We start from the raw sequence: 21,347 nt of genomic DNA, 5'->3' as shown, positions 1-21,347 counted from the left end.
AGTTAAAGGACCAGTTAAATCACTACTAAAAAAAACGAAAATAATACATTAAAATAAAACAAACATTAAAACAAAAAAATAATTATGAATAACAAACAGACCAAGTTAAAAATATAGTTCACCAACTAATAAAACAAAAGAAACAAAACAAATATAAAACAAAAACTAAATTAAACAAAAACAAAATAAAATAACATAATTGTAGGTATTTTAGTAATGATTAACTGTAATAATAAACTAACTGAGTTAAAGGAAGAGTTCACTCATTAATAAAACAAATGTTGTTATGAAATAAATGAAATCAATTGTGTATATTTTAGTTATGATTAACGTGAATATCAAACGGACCAAAGTAAAGGAATAGTTTACTCACCAATTAAAAATAAATAAATAAATAAATAAATAAAAAATGTTTGTGTGTGTGTGTGTGTGTGTGTGTGTGTGTGTGTGTGTGTGTGTGTGTGTGTGCCAAAACATGCCTTTGTGTGTGTGTGTGTGTGTGTGTGAGTGCGTGTGTGTGTTAAAATAAAATTAAATTAAATTTTCTTACCAGCACACAATGAATGGGATTTCCTGCCAGGTCAGTAGTGGGCGCCTGCAAAAGCCTCCAGTCTCGGCCCTTGTTGTAAGTAATGTACGTCTTCACCTGGTTCTCCACCTTCCTATTAGCAATGAGCATACCTTCAATCCCTGCTACCTGGGAACAAGGGGAAAGAAATATGATACAAATATGAACATGAACATCTACATTCACCGTTAAAGTGCTTCTGACTGTCATCTACTAAAGTCTCTTAATTACGCAGACACTAACGCCCACTCTATGATAGCCCAAGCTAGCTGACATGCTATTACTCTAGCTGACAAGCATCTAACCCAGTGCCAGGCTGCTCATCCTCAGCTTAAAACAAGCCCAAACTTAGCAATATTGAATCTTGACAGTGGTGCTAGCGACCCGTTTTAAATCGCGTCCTGCTAGCGAAGCATGCTCTAAGGCAGGGTCCGAATCTGTAAGTGGCACTAATAGGGACTGCATTTGACAGTGTCACAGAGACGGAGCCGCATTGGATGGACACGACTAATGAGGTCCCCTCCTCCGCTGGCCAGACGTGTCAATCACAGCAGTAATTATTTATTATCCTTTAGCTTCCATCTCTCCATTCCAATGTTCTCCAGGAAGAAGATGGATATACTGGTTGTGGTACAGCGGTTCATATTCAGCATGCTCTGCAAATCGGGTCATACTTCAGTGAGCGGCTCAGCTGCTCGTTCGTGTTTACAGTGAATTCATCACAAGTATGTGTTCAGCGCTATGCAAATAATCAAAAGAGCAACTGAGCAAACAAAGCAAAGATCTCTAGCCTTAAATACTTCTGTTTAAAACAAGAGTAAAATGACCAAGAAGATCTTGTTGTGTGTAGCAACTCATAATGTAATAACTGCACATAATGTAAATTATTTAAGAAGCTAGTGCATCATATGTTGGTGAACAGCAATGATAGAGTTTTCAAATGGGAGGAAAGACGAATAGGAAACCAGCGGCAACTTTGGGAAATTATGTTGTACATCCACTTATAATAAACTTTTAGATCAGATGCAAATAAAAATGTCAAAAAAAAAAAAAAACTCAGCATAATTTATTTTTATTGCCACTTTGATATTTTATGTAAAGCAATGACATTTATATTTCAAAAGTTAGCAGAGGTTTTTTTTTTTTATTATTTTATTTTTTTATTAATTTTTTACACACACACACACACCTGTAATACCATGTCAGTGAGCTTGGGCTACCATATTTTTTATTAATAATTCTTAATATTTTTGAAATAATTCATAAAATTATTTATTAATTTAATATTTTATATATTTATTTAATTAATAAAGCAATTTGTTTTTTTAATTTATAAGTCTTTACTGTCACTTTTGATAAATTTAATGAATCCTTGCTGGATAAAATATTAATGTTAAAAAAGTTTAAACAGTAGTATATACTTGAATTCTAGTGTTGCCAAGGTAAGCAGTGTGTGTACTTTGCATACAGGGCAGCACGCCGCTGATGCCAACACCAAAGAAGTGTGTGCACAGAGTGCCAGAACCAAAATATGCATTATCAATCACTACTGTTATAAAAAATATATAAAAGTAAAACAACCCCACTTCTCGCTGATCAGTAGGCAGATAAATATGACAAACGTCCAGTCACGAGCCACATCTTAGGCTCCAGCTGGAGTTTCAGTGAAAAAAGACAGTTTTCAATAAGCATTAATGAAGGCTGCTGCAATCTATTAGAGATATGGATGGACTGCTGATTCAGTATTGGCAGGGTGAGCGTGCTTTGAGCCCGCCTTGGCACAGAAGTGGGGAGATGCATCATAACCAATGCATTAATGAAACCATACTTGCTTGCACTCACTAATGGAGACTATTTTTAGCTGCCTTGGACAAGGGAAGCAAATGTTTCATTCCTCAATTTTTTTGTGCTTAGTACAGGCTGCTAATTTTAAAGCAATATGTTATAGTATATGCTGAGAACGACTATATTCTGATGGTAATGTCTTACTGTCGTGAAGGAGGAATGGTTTCCTTGAACTCAATTGGCAAATCTATTCTTACAGAAAAACTAAAACAGGTGGATCGATCTTGAGATATTGATACTTCCGATACTTAAGTTTTCCTGTGGGGATTTATCCTCACAAAATAGTATTGATTGTGGTAGACTGTTGAGTAGTGATTTTATGGAAAATTGTGCTAGAAACGGATACTTGCTTGCAATTTTGATACTATGTTAAGTATATAGCTCTGATGCGGAAGCAAATGTTTATTTATAAATATTTCTGTGTGCTTAGTACGAATGAGGTATAATATGATATAGTATATGCTAAGAGCGACCATATTCTGATGTTAATGTCTTACTGTCAAGAAGGAGGAATGGTTTCCTTGAGCTCAATTGACAAATCTATTCTTACAGAAAAACTGCAGGCAGTGTGAGAGTTCTGGCCACAGACAGGCGGATCGATCTTGAGATACTGATACTTCCGATACTCAAGTTTTCTAGTGAGGATTTATCGATTGTGGTAGACTAGTGAGTAGTGATTTTATTATTTAGCATAGATATGAATGTAAATCATAAAGGTCTAAATGGAAAATTATATATATATATATAATTATATATATATATATATATGTATATATCTATTATTATTATATTATATATATATATATATATATATATATATACATTGACCTGAATATTCCTGAGAAGAGAGAAAAAAAAAAAAAAATATATATATATATATATATATACATTGACCTGAATATTCCTGAGAAGAGAGAAAAAAAAAAAAAAGAAACACTTCACTTTAGTGCTTCATACTTGGTACGAGATTTAAAAAAACAAAAATAGTCTAATAGCCTACTCTTATTAAAAGAAGAAAGCAGAACAATGCCACTGACCCAAAAGAAGTATAATGCAGACTACCACTGAGAGGTGTTTAAAGAATAGAGGAAGAGAGACAACAGGAGAAATTGATAGAGAGAAAGGCACTTCCTTTCACTTAGTCTCACATGTTGTTCTTTGCTTTTATTAGCTTTTATAAGAGTTCCTTTTTTTTTCTAAAAAGTCTCCAATAAATCCTTAAGATGGATGCTTGTGCCTATAATAAAGACACCCAAGCTTCTTTAGATTTTTAGACAAAAAAAAAAAAAAAAAAAACCTCCAAATTATTGAACAGACATAATAAAATGTGTGCTTTGGAGCAATTAAGATAATTTGAATTTTTTGAATTTGAGAATGGTTGTTTTTTGAAGTACCAGTATTTCATAACAGAGCTTAAGTCGGCTAAGAAACCAGCTATGCTCCAAAACACAGCTAAACTTGAGCAAGATTTTCCAGAAGGAAACAAGTTACGATATGTCTTCATGGTACAATGAATCTTTTATCTCGAAAGATCAAGGGAAACTTCATTCCTCGTGATAGGATCCCTTTAAAAAGGAATCATACCCAAAACACGAGCAGCTCCCATTGATTCAGCAATCTTTCTCCTCTCCCCCTTCGACAACATTTAACTACAACTCAATTTATCTCTCTGTCTTCAATGCTATCATTCATTTACGCTTGCTAATTCCCCAGAGGCTTAAGATAATGTGGGCTATGCTTGAGTGCCAGGGTGAGAAGTAGCATCTGACATGAATTCTAATGCAGTCCGAGGAGTAATGGGCATCTAGCATGAAGTCGTTGACTTGAAGGCTAATGTTAGCTTGTTAACAAGTTTGGGATGAAGTTATGCCTCGTAAAGGTCGATCATGCTGTTGCCTCCGAGCCCACGGCTGGTCCTGACGTTCTCCAAAGCCAAGGTGAAGTACACCCCACGCGTGTCAGATATGTACAGGTTGTAGGTATCATTCTGGTTCCACTCCTGGACGGCGGTGAAAACCTGACCTTGATCTGTGCTCACAATATGCATGTCCTGGAAAACAGAAAAAGAAAAAGAGGGGAAAAGACAGCTGAGGGTGAGAAAAACGAAAGCAGAAGTCATTAGCGAGGACCCCTGCTAGTTCTCAGTGGGCATGATCTACAGGATTAGATGTTGAACATGTGTTTTAATGTATGCCCACCTGACCAAAGCAAGCCAAGTGAACAGATTTTGCACTTCAGTTATTCAACAGGAATGTGCAGAAACGTGCTCGGCATTAGTAACTAAAAACCTTTACTTTTGACTGATCATTCATCCACTCCAATAAATGTCATTATAAAGGCCAAAACCACTGGGTTAGCAAAGGAACTACAGAGTGTTAATGAAAAGCTAATAAATAATCAAATCATAAAAAGTATGTTCTCCTGTTGTCTATTTTCCTTCCGAATCTAGTTGTCTAATGAAAATACTTTGTCCACTCTAGCTAATTCATTCGAAATTTTAGGTAGTCTCTTACCTTGGGCAGGGAGTATTTGGGGATTTTAATGCGTACAAAAGGTTCTCTTTGATAGGACACATAGTAGCTCGCTCTGCCAGTGGTCGTCACCTGTATGGAGAACATATAACACATATCTCACATATCAAATAACTGGCATCAAAACTGGGAAAATCTATTGACAGTAACTATTGATTTGTCTTTGTACTTTGAACAAAAGTTTAGAGGTGGGTCATATGACCAAAATCTTTTATCACAGTATGAGTAATTGTATACAACACTAATGGTGTATATTGAAATATAAACTTTAATGTTGGCTTTGTTAAATATAGCTGGTAACTCAGAACTGGGTAAATATGTTGGGTTAAAACAATGGTGTCAAAAAACTTTTCCTGGAGGTCTACTGTCTATTAGAGATTTACTCCAATCCTAATTAAATACACCTTAACCAGCTAATCAAGGTATTGAGACTCACTAGAAACTTCCAAAAAAACAACAAAAAAAAAGTGTCGGATCTGGTTAGAGCTAAACTCTACACTGGACCTTTATGGGCAGAGTTGGACATCCCTGAGTTAAACTAACCCACCAAATAGTATTGTGCATTTTAACCTAACACGTCACAATTTTATTTTGTAATGTTCTACCGCAGTATAGCAGAATATCTATCACCATTTCTACCAACAGCAAAAAAAACCAAACCCAACAGCCAAACAAACCCAGCCAAAATTGCGAAACAAAACAAAACCAACTGCTACACAAAACTACCCCAAAACTCTGCCGTTCCATCAAAATTGCATTCTGGGGGGAATAGTGACATAGTTTGGGGTGGGGGAGAGATCACTTAACCCGCGGGTTTAAAAAAATAAAAAATAAAAAATAAACCTGCGGCAAAGTAACGGTAACCCAATTCCTCAGTAAAACTGCAGACTTGGCAACCCTGAGGCCTAGCACATTCAATGAGAATCTGAGCTATCAATTAACTATCTTTTCCAGCACATTACACAAAGCTGTAATTTCAGATGGCCAATTCAGTAACGGAGCGAGCAGGTTAAATTTGGAACGACCAGTTTAAAAGAATCTCCTCACTATGATTTGGAGAATACTGCTTGGTCTCGGTTTGTCGATGGCCTTTGGAGTTCAAGAGTGGAGAGTGGTAAATATCTCGTAGGACAATCAATATCCTTATTATTCTCTGTCAAGGGGAATCTTAATTCTCGCAAGCAACGCGCCTGCTCCCACCCAGCTCCGGGGGAGATTGTTGGCGCTAATGATAGCACGTGTAGCAAACACACACTGGTTGTTAACATACACAGCAGGAACTGTCAGAAGCTTGTCATACCTACAGCTGCACAAGGGGGAATGGAGAGTGAATAATTCTTATGCAGCACAAAAGGTGTCTGCAAAAGTAGCAGACACATTTAATTTATCCCACCTCTTTTCATAATTTCAATTAGAGGGCATGTATACACCCAACAGGATTCCGAATTTGAACAATGGAATAAAATGGCTCCGTGATTATATGACAGAAACAGTTGTTTCTTAGCGGGTAATGTGCATTCAATAAATGAGGAGAGAGAGGCAGAGAAGGAGAGCGGCAGTCTAGGGAAAGTTCTAAACAAACAGCATGTCCAACGTGTCTCCAAAAAGCTGCTCTGCGTGCAACAGAAGGAAGGAGCAGGCAGGATCGATGCGTTCCAGGGCAGTTGAACTTCGAAAGAAATTGGGATGATCGATTTTTCTGTTTCACATTCTTTGGACTGTGATGTGGCGTGACAAAACATTGGGGTTGAACGTCCACTCCTTATTGGCAGGACTTGTTATCTGCACTGCTGTTAGACTACCAAGAGTGTATAGTAAATAAATGTTTTGAAACTTGCCATCAATGTGAGGAACTTTTCCATTGCCTGGGAAATACTGGAATTCATAATTCCCAGTCTGAAGTTTTGGCCATGACTTCGGATGCAATTATTTGTATTCTCTGGGTGCCCATTTCTAAAATGGCTCCCACCCTAACATGCAATGTTTCGAAGACAATTGTTTTCATGAAGATGGAAATTAATATATTCAAAAACTGCCCTGAAATGGAATTGGAAATTTAGGCTATTACCATTTCATTTTTCCCTTGAGTATAAGATTATTATTTTGATCCACTAGGGAGTTGAAAATGACACATGAATACATACATATTTATGCACACAAACATTGCCTGAACGTTAAGGAAACTTTGGTTTTTGGCTGGGAATGACATGGAGGTGAAGAAATGATGACAGAACGTTTGTTTTTGGGTGAGCTATTTCTTTAAGGTATATTACACTGACAGTGATCTGCAGCCTAAAGCAAGCAGAAGTCGTTCATTTTCAATGAGATTTGGAGATTTGAGTTGATATGAGCGGCGGCAAGCGTTGCCGATGTGACAAAGGTGAGCAGAGTTCAACTTCTTGCAAATGAGCAGCAATGCCATGGGAGTGAAGACAGAGGGCCTCACTATAGTTAGATATTTTAATCAAGTTCTGTATAGGTCAAATTTTGGATCCCACTTGTTATAGTCTATATGTACTATATATCACACTGTGTTCCACATTTCATAATTTATAAATTAGGAGCGATAGGAATGACAAAACTTTTCGCAGTGGGAACAAACTGAGAAATACCAACAGGTCTGTTGTTCTAGGAAGTCCTTATCTCAAAGACTAATGGCTGTTATCATTGTACTTTTTTATTTCGGCCACACTTAACTTTATATTAATTGTGGATGTCATTATATAATCCAAAAATAATTAATTGGAGCCATTTGACTTGTTTCTTTGCTCTAAAGCATTTCAGAAGATGCTCTTGACTAAAACAATAATTCCAGCATTGGTTACCCATCCAACTGTAATTCTCTGGCTAAAAAAAGAAAAAAAGAAAAAGGCTTAAGAAGAATATTTTTCTGAAGTGCAGACTTGCAGTTTAGGCAACATATACCACAGTAAATAGATTAAACAGTAATACACTGCATATAAAAAAGAGAGACTAGAACAATAGAAACTATTTGTAGCAAACTATTTTGACAAAATTTTTTTTGAATTTTGTGGAAAATATTTGTCCAGTAATGCACTGTACATATTACAAAGAAGAAGAAGAAGAAGAAGAAGAAGAAATATACGATTTTTAAAATATTAATTCAAATATTTAAAATATTTAATATCTAATTAATATATTAAAGTAAGGGATCTCTGGTCCTTACCTGAACAAACACGTATTCATCTTGAACCACAAGTGAGTTGGTCTCAATATAACCAGAAAATGGATATGTCCTACTGGATTCAGAGCAGGCTTGAGCTCTGCATGTCACATACTGACAATCTGTTGTAAGGAGAGACAGAAAGAGGATTCTAGATGTTAATTAGATTCTGATTCTGGGGGCATTGAGTCCAGCAACCTCTAACTGCTTCTCAGAATCTCTAAGGACGCATCATATTCAAGGAACATTAGGTGGAAGATTCATAATTATGTATCTAATATTAAATAGAAAGTTAATTCAAACAACTGAAACTTCTGCCATTATTTGCTCAACCTCATGACAGCCAATTTTGTTTTTTGGAAGCTTGGTTGCTATTAACTATTGTTGTATGGAAAAAGTTATTGAGAGGTTTTTTTTTTCTCACATAAGGGTGAGTAAACTATGACAGAATTTTAATTTTTCAGTGGACTATGCATGTAACCAGTGAAAGAAAGCAAGGCAGAGAGATTTCAGGTCCTATATTAAATGGATATTCCACCCCAAAATGAAAATTTTGTTATTAATCACTTACCCCCATGTCGTTCCAAACCCATAAAAGCTTTGTTCGTCTTCGGAACTTCGGATGATGCTTTTCATACTTTTCTGGACCTTGACAGTGTATTTAACTTAGCAGTCTATGGGGCAGTCACAAGCCTCCCTGTTTTCATCCAAAATATCTTAAATTGTGTTCCGAAGATGAACAAAACTTTTACGGGTTTGGAACGTCATGGGAGTAAGTGATTAATGACAAAATTTTCATTTTTTAGGTGGAGTATCCCTTTAATCTGCTATCAGATGGTGTGCTTATCATTACGGTAATCCTGTCTAGCTGCCTGCAGGACTGGCTTTATCCTCAGCCTCGGAATTCATCCCCAAGTTCATGGGCTCTCGTCTCATCTCTTTTTCTCCTCTAACATCAGAACTGAAGGAGTAGTGTATGGTAGATCAGTAGATGCGATGTGAAAGGAAGGTGGGGAAAAAGAGAATTTGAAATAACCTTAGTGTGTACTGTGAAGGAGCATTTCTTTGAATGGATGAGCATACTACATCTGAGCCAGTCCGTGTTTTGAGTCTGAACAACACTGAATGAAAATAGAGTTTGTAAAAGTACTCGGACTTATTGTTTCAGAAATAACAGTACGAGTGAGGCATCAGCAAAAATCTGATAGCTCTTTCTTTTTTCAAATGAATCAGAGTGAGAGAGGCATGAGCAAGAATCTGCCAGCATTTTTTCAAATGAATCTGTTAAGTGAATAATAAAATGACTTAAATTATTTGTTTACACATATATATGCTTATACATACACTTTATAATATAATATAATATAATATAATATAATATAATATAATATAATATAATATAATATAATATAATATAATATAAATATAATATAATATAATATAATATAAAAAATATAATATAATAATATAATATAATATAATATAATATAATATAATATAATATAATATAATAGAATATAATATAGACTTTGTTGTTATTTTGATGAGTAAATGTAAATATTTTTTGAGATATTTAAACAATGGTCCACTTAAAATATTTCCAGTCTGGAATTTAAAAACAATTAAATTAAATTAAATTAAATTAAATTAAATTAAATTAAATTAAATTAAATAAAATAAAATAAAATAAAATTAAATAAAATTAAATTAAATTTAATTTAATTTAATTTAATTTAATTTAATTTAATTTAATTTAATTTAATTTAATTTAACGACCTGAGGGTCAGTGATGCATCTTTTTTAGCATACCAAATCAAAAGATTTGAGTCACTGGTACGAATCAAAATTCCACCACTAGATTGCAGGACAGTGGTGAAGAATACAGACAAAGACAGAAAGAAGCAACTCACGGCCATCAGGAGTGTGGGCCTCCATGTGCACCAGATCTAACTCCTTGTCCAAACCGGTTACAGACCTGCATTAGACACACCAGAGCGAGGAGAAAGCATTTTTATCACAGAGGCAAAAAATCCACAACAGATGTCTTACTGAAGGTCCATTTCAGCCAACAAAGTGGAAAAAAAAACAGCCGCATGATGGGGAAAAGAATCAAAGTACAATTTACAGCTGCAACCAGAAGCGTGTCTAAAACCCATGCATTTGTAGGTGTATTTGTGCATGATGGTGACAGTGAAGGAGTTCAATGGAAATGAGAATGATGACACCTGTTGGAAACATGATTGTGTGGCACACCAGCCCTTAAACAACCCTACCATTAACTAGACAGTGTCTTTTATAGCTCAAGTAGGCTGTACCAGTGTACCCGTTTTCTGTGACTCATGCTCACATTGAAGACAAACTTCAGATAAAAGCTCTGCTTTCTCACTAACAGTCTAAAACATCCTTCAGTGCTTAGAACTAAGTTACACATAATCTTAGCTACTTCCTGTGGTATTTGTACACTATGGTAAGAATGCATTGATTAAGAATGTAAATGTTGCGTTATTCTTGCATTAATACGGTTCTTGCAATTGACAATGTTGACAATGTCAATTTCTCACAAAAAAAAAAAAAAAAAAAAAAAAAAAAACTGAGACGTGCAAAATGTGCATTGTTAGCCAATAAGGGGGGGGGGGGGGGGGGGGGGGGGGGGGTTTCTAAATATAGAAACAATAAAGTACAGTGGGCAAAATACACTAAACCAAATTAACTAAAAAAACTGACAGGAGGCATAGAGGAGAAACAATAAAGTACAGTGGGCCTCATTTACGAAACGAACGTACTTCAGAAAATTGGGTGTACAGTCATTTCAGCACAAAACTTGGAATTTATCAATATGGATGTGAGCGGTGACTATGATTAAATCTCACATCTGGTCTCAGCTTGTGTATGCAAGTTTTTGATTACCAATTGTGCGCAGTGTAGTAAATACAGTGGAGAATTGTAGAATGACAGCATTTTATATATATATATATATATATATAAAGATATCCATATATATATATATATAATTTATATATATTATATATATATATAGCCAATATATTTATTATTTCTTAGATTTTTTAGTTTTTTTCACACTGGAGTCTGGATCTTATAAACTGAAAAATCACAATTTAAACCCACGGCCCTACTGGAGTCTGGATCTTATGTGGTTGTGCATCATTTTAAACTTCTTCTTCTTCTTCTTCTTCTTCTTCTTCTTCTTCTTTTATCTATATAAAAACTATACTACTATCCATTTTTTTATGTGTAGAACTTTTTCCAAAAAACTTTAAAATCTAGAAGCACTATGGAGTACAATTCCATTCTCTTTTGTTCTCCTCAGCCATCTTTACGCCTCTATTTCTTTCCATCTTCCTCTGCTATGCTTATTCTCTCCCTTTCTTTCATTGTCTTGATTCTGAATAGAAAGGAGTTGTGCAACAAAGGTCTTAGAGCTCAAACATCTATGCAGTTTTCATCTCACGTTGACATGAATAGCAGCCTGTGCTTTTTTTTTTTTTTTTTTTTTTAAGCATAAGAGCGTGTGAAAAGGGACACAATTTGAGCAACTGAGAAGATGGATACGGTGTGAAGTATCCATCTTCTCAATTGCTCAGACTCTTTACACATATCATGAATGCATCCATATATCTTATATATCTATATATCTATATTTTCCACATATCATGTCAACCAGCACTTGACTAAACTCTCCCTGTTCGCCCATAAAATTGTAAGTTAGTGACATCATGTGAGAAATGGAGATGAGGTGTGATTATGAATGTACCACCTACCAGTAGAAGCGATTCGGAGTCACTCGCTCGTGAACCAGCTGCCACTTTCGGCCAAAGTCAAATGAGCTATACAGCTGAGAGAAAAAGAGAGAGAGAGAAAAAAAGAAAGAGGCAGCCATTAAAATCTGCAGTCATTTGCTCTAAGTTAAAACCATGTAACTATTTAAAGCCAGATTTTTTCTCATTTCATTCAAGAGCATTTTCTCTTAATGTAACTGAATTGTCATTTTAATTAGTTTTCATTATACAGTCATTGTGTGCTTTTCAAAGGACTGAGCAAAAAAGCACAGTCTTGAGATCATTTGTCATGGGTTAAAGAGAACCCCGGTTTGGTTACGGTTGGGCTTTTCTAGGTAATTGAACACACTATGGAATAGAAATATATGCCATTTTAATAGTGTGGGAAATGAAAACCATATTTATTGCACATAAACACGGTGAAGGGGAACACATCATAAGGATATATATATATATATATATATTTTTTTTTTTTTAATCTTTTGATTAAAAAAAACTAAAAAAACAGTTTGAAAATACATAGTAACTTTCAGAACTCAAAACTTCCTCAAACATTTTTTGAAGCTAAAAAATAAAAAATAAAATAAAATAAATTAAATTAAATTAAATTAAATTAAAGGGAGAGAGAGAATTAATGTAACAATATTTATTAAAATGTATAATATCTGTATATACTGCACTATATAAATACATGTGCTAAATATTTACCAAAATCATTCAATTTTTGTTTGTTTGTTTTTGAAAGAAATTCAGATTTTTAATCACCAAGGATATACTGAATTGATCAAAAATTAAAAAAGAAATAAAATTCACCAATATTAAAAAAATATAAATATAATAAATAACAACTTTAATAAAATTTAAAAAATAAATAATAATAAAAAAAACAAATAATATTAATTTACTCCTTTAAACACTTTCTTAAAAAAAACTATACTTAAAAATATCCTTTATCTTTACTTTCTTAGGCCTTTCTTTTCAAAACACTATCCTTCCAAATCAAATATATAGGGTTTCTGGAGAATGTCCAAGCTACAGTATATAAATGCAACAGAAGCAGATTAAAATTTTTTGTTGTCTCAAATAAAATAGAATGTCCAAGCTACAGTATTTTAAACTGGGCAAAATACTTATAATAATAATAATAATGTAAGCCTGTCTCCTACTGTAATTTACCAAAATTTTCTCTGTTTTGGTACCACAAAATCAGAGTCAATGGTATCTTTGAGATTCATTCAGACAATATATCAGACAAATTAAATACAAAAAAAAACTATCAAAACAAAACCCTTATAAAAACTATTACAATGCATTATTACGGCTCAAAATCTCATACAACAGAGAGAAACAAGAGAAGACAACTGGCAGAAGTTAAAAGCATAGATCGTTCGAGGTTCAGCAGCAAACATTGAGCAAAAACACAACACAAAAACACACAAAAACACACTAAAATGTAACTATTTGGACTTGAATCTACAAGAAGAACCTCAAGGTGAAACCCAAACTGCAGAATCCTAATGGATAAGATGAGTCCATTCAGGTCTGGAGGGAATTCATTTAGAAGTTTCTGCTCCACTATGTGCTCTAGTCAGTAGCCATGGAAAAGAACAGACCATACCTGCAATCTCCAGAGATTTCTAGAGCCGTTAGGATGGCAGATCTCAAACTAAGGTCAGTGGACCCCAGAAGTCTATTTCAAATAGCTAGGGTGTCCGAAGAATCTTTCTTTATTGTGCAAGCTATATGAAAGCAACAGCAGCAGACTCACATTTCTATCATCTGGGTTTCTCATTTATTTCCTCCATAGATATTTCAAATAAAGCATTTAACCATTGAACCAAACCACTCAGCTCTGAAAAGCGAGATGCAGGTTCATGAACAGTTATGAACTTATGAAATGGATCCTTGTTCAATTTTTTTTTTCTGTATTCAGAGACATATTACAAGTTAATACAATTTAATTCTCTGTGCATTAAAAAAAAGACAAAATACAAAAGTGTCAAGTGTGCCGTGGAGTAGTCATCCTTAATCAGAAACATTGATGTAGTTGTTCAAATCTGTAAATGAACAGACAAGTGTCAAAAAACGTCTAACGATTGCATTGTACATCTTGACAAGTCGCTAAACAAGACAGAACAAAGACAGTTAGTATCACAAGCTGTTTACTGACAGGAGACATCACACAGATGCTCAATAACAGGACTGATGCTTTTGATGAGATCTGAAAAGACTGTTTCTGAGAAGACTGCCCCCAATCACTGAATCTAACCCAGAAATACACAGAGTTCAAAGAGGTTCAAGTACAATGAGAATCCAAATACCTTGAGCAGACAAGTCAGTTCAGTTTAATTAGATTTTATTATGACTCTTCACTTCTATATATGTGCAAGGTTATTATTGCTAATTATAACTAAAACAATTCAAGAAATGTGTTAATCGAAATTAAGCTGGAATAAAATACACATATTAGATGGAAAACAAAAATGAAATGAAAATTAGAAAAGTTGCCAAGTTTAAACACTAAAATTACTATCTGGAAACAAACCTAAACTAAAAATAAATGAATCATAAATAGAAATAATTATAAAATAAATCCTGTTAAAATTACAAAAGCACACACCAAATAAAGAAATACTAGAATTAAAATAAAAACATGATAAACTATGCAAATAAAAATTCTAAATATTAAATACACAAAAAACTAAAAAAGCATATAAATAATTTAAATATTAGATGAAAAAATAAACTAACCTAAATGAAAAGTAGAAATGTTGTCAAACACTTACATTATTATTGTCATCAATAACAATAATAGAAAAAATAATAATACAAATGTTAAAAATATAAAAATATACAACAAAATACAATATAAGAAAATAAATATTAATAATAAAAATAAAAAGTTCTTCAAAACATTTCTAAATAAATGCTTTCCAAAAGTGAGGAAGAACAAATTTGACTGAAACATGCATACTTTGAAAATATTTGTGGAAAATGTTGCATAATTAGTGGTAATTTATACTGAAACAATACTGGAAATAAAAACAAAAAAATGAGAAATGAGAATTCAAAACTAAAAAAAAAAAAAAAAAAAAAAAAAATGCTTTCAAATATTGCTCATATTGAGGAACTGACACACAACACAACCCTGATGCAAATTCCAGCTTAAAAAATCTGGAAATGTGTTCCGCCCTTATATGCCATCATTTAATGTCCCCTCCATCTTGTCCTCTCCATCTCTTTCCAGTCCTCTAAAACAAGCAAAAATGCCCAGTAAAAAAAAATGTAATGGCAAAGCCTGGGGCATAATGTTCAACATATTACTACTAGAATGATACCACTAGACAGACATACAAATAGATCCCCACAATTACAACTAACATACTCAATCAATATCAACACCAAATCAACCAAATAATAAAAAATATGACATAATACAGACAGACAGACAGACAGATAGACAGACAGACAGAGAGGCACAGAAAAAACCCCGTAGGACCATGGATACAGACAGACCAGAAACCTGCTAGAATGACATACAGACAGAGAGATAGATAGATATATGGATTGATAGATAGATATATAGATAGATAGATAGATAGATAGATATATCGATAAATAGATAGATAGATAGATAGATAGATAGATAGATATATAGATAAATAGATAGATAGATAGATAGATAGATAGATAGATAGATAGATAGATAGATAGATAGATAGATAGATAGATAGATAGATAGATAGATTTTTGCATTGGTCTGAACAAAAATTGCAGACGGGCTTATTGAAAATGCAAATTGATTCTCTACCATTAGGAGTAGAATAAATATAAATATAGCATGTGGAAAGTCTATGTTAGTAGTTAGTTTATACTATATAAATCAATGCTTTCAAAATATATCTAGCCTTAATGAATTGGCAAAATCAAAGTGGCAGTGGAAACTGTAACATTGACAGTGTTCCTCTGTGAAATTAGTACTACTGATGTGCAAAATACTTTGACTTACACTTTTTTTCTCATTGGGAAAATATAAAACTTCATCAAACAGGAGTTTTAGTCTCCCGTCAAATTTTTAGACCTTTCAAAACAAGTCTGTGGTTAATCAGATCAAATCTCAAATTGTCCCAGGACTTTCATATTTAACACAATCTGTCCAAACACAGGGGACAGAGCAGATTGGCGAGCCTCATATATATCCCTTGTCGATGTAAGTGCATATGGACCACTGGGTCCCTCATAAGCATGGACGTTGACATATTGTGCTGCTGGGTGAACTCAACCTGTAGTCATTCATCAGCCGCATGACACGCTCAATTTTAAAAGCTCGGAGCTGTCACAAAGTCGGCTTCATAGCTTCCCACTTACATCAATAAATCACTAGCTGCAGCAAGGACCCACTGCTGACAGTCGGTGACTGCCAACAGAGAGACTCTGGGGCCTTCTAATAGGAGGTGAGGGGAACAGCGAGAGGAGAGCTGATTTTAATAATGTACTTATAATGAAAAAGAAAATCTATAGCACGTATTTGCATAACGCCCTGAACACTTGGATCATTTCCATTAAACTGTGATGGAGAGAGGAGGGAATATCAGGCATGGTTTGCTGGAGGAGGAGGGTGAGGATGAACCATGCCAGAAAAAGACAGGATATAAGAAACGCAATTTAATGTCATGGACTAAGAAAGCAATTCATCTGGGTATGTTTTAGAGACACGTGAAACAAACGGCTGCAGTTTGTAAAATAAATAAGCGACAAAACTGATAAAACCGCTGAGTTTAGGTCTTGCTTATCCCAAGTTAACTTTCAGAAGAAATAAATTCCATTCTCACGAAGCCCTGTTTACACTTGGAATCAACCAATCAGAACAGAGCGCGTTTTGCAATGTTCAAATTTTTGCTGCATGCAAAAGGCGAAAAAATATAGAATGATTGATTAAGTTGGTCAGAAGAGATGTCAATTAATTGACATTTCCGGGGTTCTAATTTGCTTGTTTAGTTGGCTAAACTCAAACTTCGAATGAAAATGTAAATCCAACAAGTAGTATTTATTTATTTATTTATTTTAATGTTCCCATTTGACTGTGAGTTTTTATATAATTTACAAAAGGCGAAAAAATGATTGATTAAGTTGGTCAGAAGAGATGTCAAATTTAGCCTCCTTAAGCCATTACATTAGAAACAATCACGGCAGTGTTAACAGTTTCATTATTAAATTCATTTGACATCTTTCTTTCTGTTGTAGTTTAATGTCCCCGTAATATAATACAAAGTATAGTGTTATAAATGCATATTACATTTTAGATCTATTGCCACAGCATCAAAGGTTTCTATTTACAACATTAGCCAATCACAGTTGAGCGCATGAATGCAACAGCCAATCAGAGAGACGTCACAAATCAGTTACTGGGCAAAATTCCACTCAAAAGTGTTTTTTTTTTTTTTTGGTTCAGTTCAGGTTCATGACAAAAATGGAGTGTTATTTCCATTCATGTGAAAGTTTTTTTCAGCTAGATTTTTCAATATAACATTTACTAATTATAAATAATAACTAATTGCAAGTAAAATTTTAAGAAAAATAGGTGGCAGGTTTTCATTTTCTGTGAGCTGACAGCCCAGTAAAGTAATTAATAAATATGCGGTATCGGACAAATGTACGACTGGTCAAATGTGTTAATGAATATTAACACGTTAAGAATAAATAAGTGTTAGGGTGCCAGGCTAGTTCCGAGAATTTCAGCACTAACAGATTGGTCTCCAGAAGCTAGGCGTTCAGAATCTTAGAGATCTCTACAGTTTTTAAATGATCTGTCAAGCACAAAATGTTTATGCTAGCAAGGCAGATGGCAAGATTAGCCCAATTTATGACTCAAATTAGCGGCAGGAGGACACATTTAGCTTTCTCATGTGTGATTTCCAAGGGACTCAGTTTGACTAAACCCAAAAACAATAACTAGCTGGGCTAAATTCAAAGATGCAGGTAATTTAGAGATTTTCTATGCGCACCCATTTATTTTGGGAGAGCAAATACAGATGTTTATCCATAGATTACAAAGATTAAATTGTATACAAAAACAGTTTTTAATTTCAGAGTTTACTGAATTTAGTCAATAGCCTTCTAAATTAAATCCTCCTAAGTTTCCACTAAATTTGTATATGAAATATGATCAATGAAAGATGGGTTACACATCACATGCATTCGTCTGTACTCAGACTCCAAAATGTTCGTACAAGTCCAAGTACCAAAACTCTACTAGAGGCTCAGACAAACCATTAATCTATTAAAAATGATCAGACAAGTGTCCACATGCATATAAACACCTCTTAAATACTGTCTGAGAATTTTCGGCTTTCCCAATGAAGTGTTGACCTGCCCTACAGAGAAGAAAGAGAATGAGTCAGAATGAGTAGGTTATGGAATTATGGAAATGAGCAACCAAGTGTTATTGTTCCTGCGTCTGGCCATTTTCATAATTCACTTTTATACCGGCTAATTGCGTTAGCTATACATTCCTGATGGACTTCTATACAGCACTCTAAATCATCAGGCGTCCTGTGGAGATCGCTTGCAAAGGCAATAGCTGCACTAATCCTTTCTTTCTTCATTTCCCTGTCAAGCTATAAGCACGCTCAACGATCATGATCCTGAGACATAGGCAAAAGGTAGCATGGTGAAATATATGCAAATCATGCATCAGTTTTGTTTGGGGTTATGGTTATCTTTGACACCCAGGCCCCTAACCGTACACTTCTCTAAACCATCACTCAAGTTTGCCAAAAACTGTTTGCAAGCTTTCAGAGGTATGTTTCTTGTTTCTTCAACTAGACAGTTCAGTTCTTCCCTGTGGACTTTGAAAGTAAACTTGAAGTCACATAAAGTTGAAGTTTAATGTGTCTGACAGCTTATATACTTATAATTCTAACAAATGTCATTTCCATGTCAAATTATGCATTGCATTTAACAGCATTCTATGATGGAGATGACATTTTTTAAATAAAACGACAACTCTTTTCTCTTGTTATTTCTAAATTCAACTCTTATATTTCATCTCAAGCATGCTCTGAAATAGTAACCAAGTGCTCTCAAAATCAGTAACAATAGTAATAATGATAATTCTAATTATTGTTATAAATAATAAATAATAAGGTCACATAAGTTAATGCTAGGTGATGCATTATCTAACATTAACTAAAAATAAGCATTACATCTGTTACAGTAATTAATATTATTAATCTTTGTTAACACTGGTTATTAAAAATAGAACTGTTTATTTTTATTTTATGTTAGACCAGGTTCATTAAATAATATTACCAGATATTATTTGAATTAGGAACTTCAATCAACCAATCAATCAATCAATCAAACTTTAGAAGTATTTTTCAATTGTAACATTACAAATGAAGACATTTTTAAAAATAGCAAGTATAAATGTAATAAAAAGTGTTTGTCTGAATAATAATCATGGTACATATAGTTGTAAGGTTCCTTATTGTAAGTTTCTTTAAATAAAATCATCTGCTAAATATATCAATGTAAAATAAATGTACAGTAAATGAAGAAAGACCCTAAAATAAGATCAAATGTCATGTCAAAACTTTTTAGTCATTCTTTTATTATTAGAATCATTATTTTAAGTAGTTTATTCTAGGTTAAAATGCCACAGAATAAAAATAGTCTTATGTTAGTTGTAATTTATTTCATCAAAGTCATTCTAGCCAGTATGTGATCACTCGGTACAAAGATATGCTTTACAGGGAATAATTAATTGATTTATTTTGCAAATGTAAGTATGCTGGCGAAAATGATGTAGACAGTTGAAATGTATCCAGCTTTGTGAGAAGAGTATTCAAAGAACACAAACCTCCAGAGATGAGCTGGCCTTTTTTTTCACCATGGGGTCTTTTTGAGTTTGCTTTGACCATCATATCAAACCAGGTTCAGGTAAGATCAGAGAGCATCTGTGCATCGCTGTGGGGCAACAGTTGATGGGGTGGTATAATCTGCCCAATGAGCCAGTCAGCCCATGAAAATTAATGAATTGATTCGGTTATTATGGGCACTTTATCAAAGGCACAGTCCTCCAGAATCATGTCTGGCACAGCATCGTGCCCAAAAAAAAAAATGAAACAACAACAAAAAAAAAAAGAAGAATAATAAAAAAAATAAATATCTTTACTAACTATTAAAAAAAATTCTTCCATCATTAACAGATGTTTACTGGTGCACAAACCTTGGCTTATTACTGAAGCGGGAAAAAATAAAAGTTATTTAATAGTAATTTAAAGGTGAAAAGTGTTATTTCTGTGTATTTCTAGTGAAAATAAAAGTGACTGCAAAATTAATGTTTCCGAAACATTAAGTGCTATGCATGTATATTTCTCCACTATGCAAATATTTGCATAATTCACAGTAATACATTACAGGTGAAACATTCAAAAAGCCTTATGCTGACCAAGGCTGCATTTCTTTTCTTTTTTTTTTTTTTTTTTTTTTTTTTTGTTTTTTTTTTGTTTTTTTTTTTTTTTTTTTTTTTTTTTTTTTTTTTTTTTTTTTTTGTTTTTTTTTCCCTTTTTCTTTCTTTTTTTCTTTTGTTTTTTTTGATGAAAAATTTAATTGTAAAATGTTTTATATTTTATATTGTAAAAAGATTTATTTATTTATGTATTATAAAAATTAAAAAATTATTAAAAATCAATCAATCATTAATATTTATAAATTAAAGTAATAAAAATTACATTCTTAAAAATATTTTTCTTAGAAAAAAATACACTGTGAAAATAAATACAAATAAATCAATTATCTAATCAAAAATCAATAATCACATCAACAAAAAAAAAAAAAAAAAACACTCATAATTTATATCAAAAATAAAAACAATAAATTATTTAAAAAATAAAAAAAAAACATCAAACCGTTTTTAACTATTCATCAACGAATTTCTAATAAAGTATATATGATATATATATATAAATTATAATATATAAATATATGAAATAGATATATACATATATAATATCTGTTATATTAGGATTTGGCTTTGATGATCTGGTTTCTTATTAATATCAATACTGATACATTTTTTTTGTTGTCTGCAATAACGAAATATATACATATATATAGATATATATATATATATATATATAAGATATATATATCACAGCATGGCAATAAAAAACATTAATAATTGTGTACCAATAATAATTGAGCATAAAATCAACAAAATAAAAATATTACAAAAATAACTGAAGGATCATGTGACACTGAAGACTGGAGTAATGATGCTGAAAATTCAGATCTATATCACAGAAATAAAATACATTTTAAAATATATTACAGAATAAATAGAAAACATTTTAAAACTATATATATATATATATATATATATATATATATATATATATTATATATATATATATATATAT

General features: G+C 33.0%; 1 protein-coding gene across 1 annotated transcript in view; it reads right to left on the bottom strand.

Moving 5' to 3' along the window:
* Nucleotides 1–21,347, bottom strand: part of LOC109091604 (VPS10 domain-containing receptor SorCS3) — a 190,182-nt gene that overhangs the window by 42,430 nt on the left and 126,405 nt on the right. Inside the window, 6 exon segments of the mRNA XM_042716093.1 lie at nt 551–697; nt 4,284–4,463; nt 4,927–5,016; nt 8,132–8,250; nt 10,039–10,103; nt 11,908–11,981. Coding sequence (XP_042572027.1) covers nt 551–697; nt 4,284–4,463; nt 4,927–5,016; nt 8,132–8,250; nt 10,039–10,103; nt 11,908–11,981 — 675 coding nt within the window.

The sequence above is a fragment of the Cyprinus carpio genome, chromosome B1 (assembly GCF_018340385.1).
Source record: "Cyprinus carpio isolate SPL01 chromosome B1, ASM1834038v1, whole genome shotgun sequence".
Lineage (NCBI taxonomy): Eukaryota > Metazoa > Chordata > Actinopteri > Cypriniformes > Cyprinidae > Cyprinus > Cyprinus carpio.
This window is presented reverse-complemented; position numbering and strand designations above follow the sequence as displayed.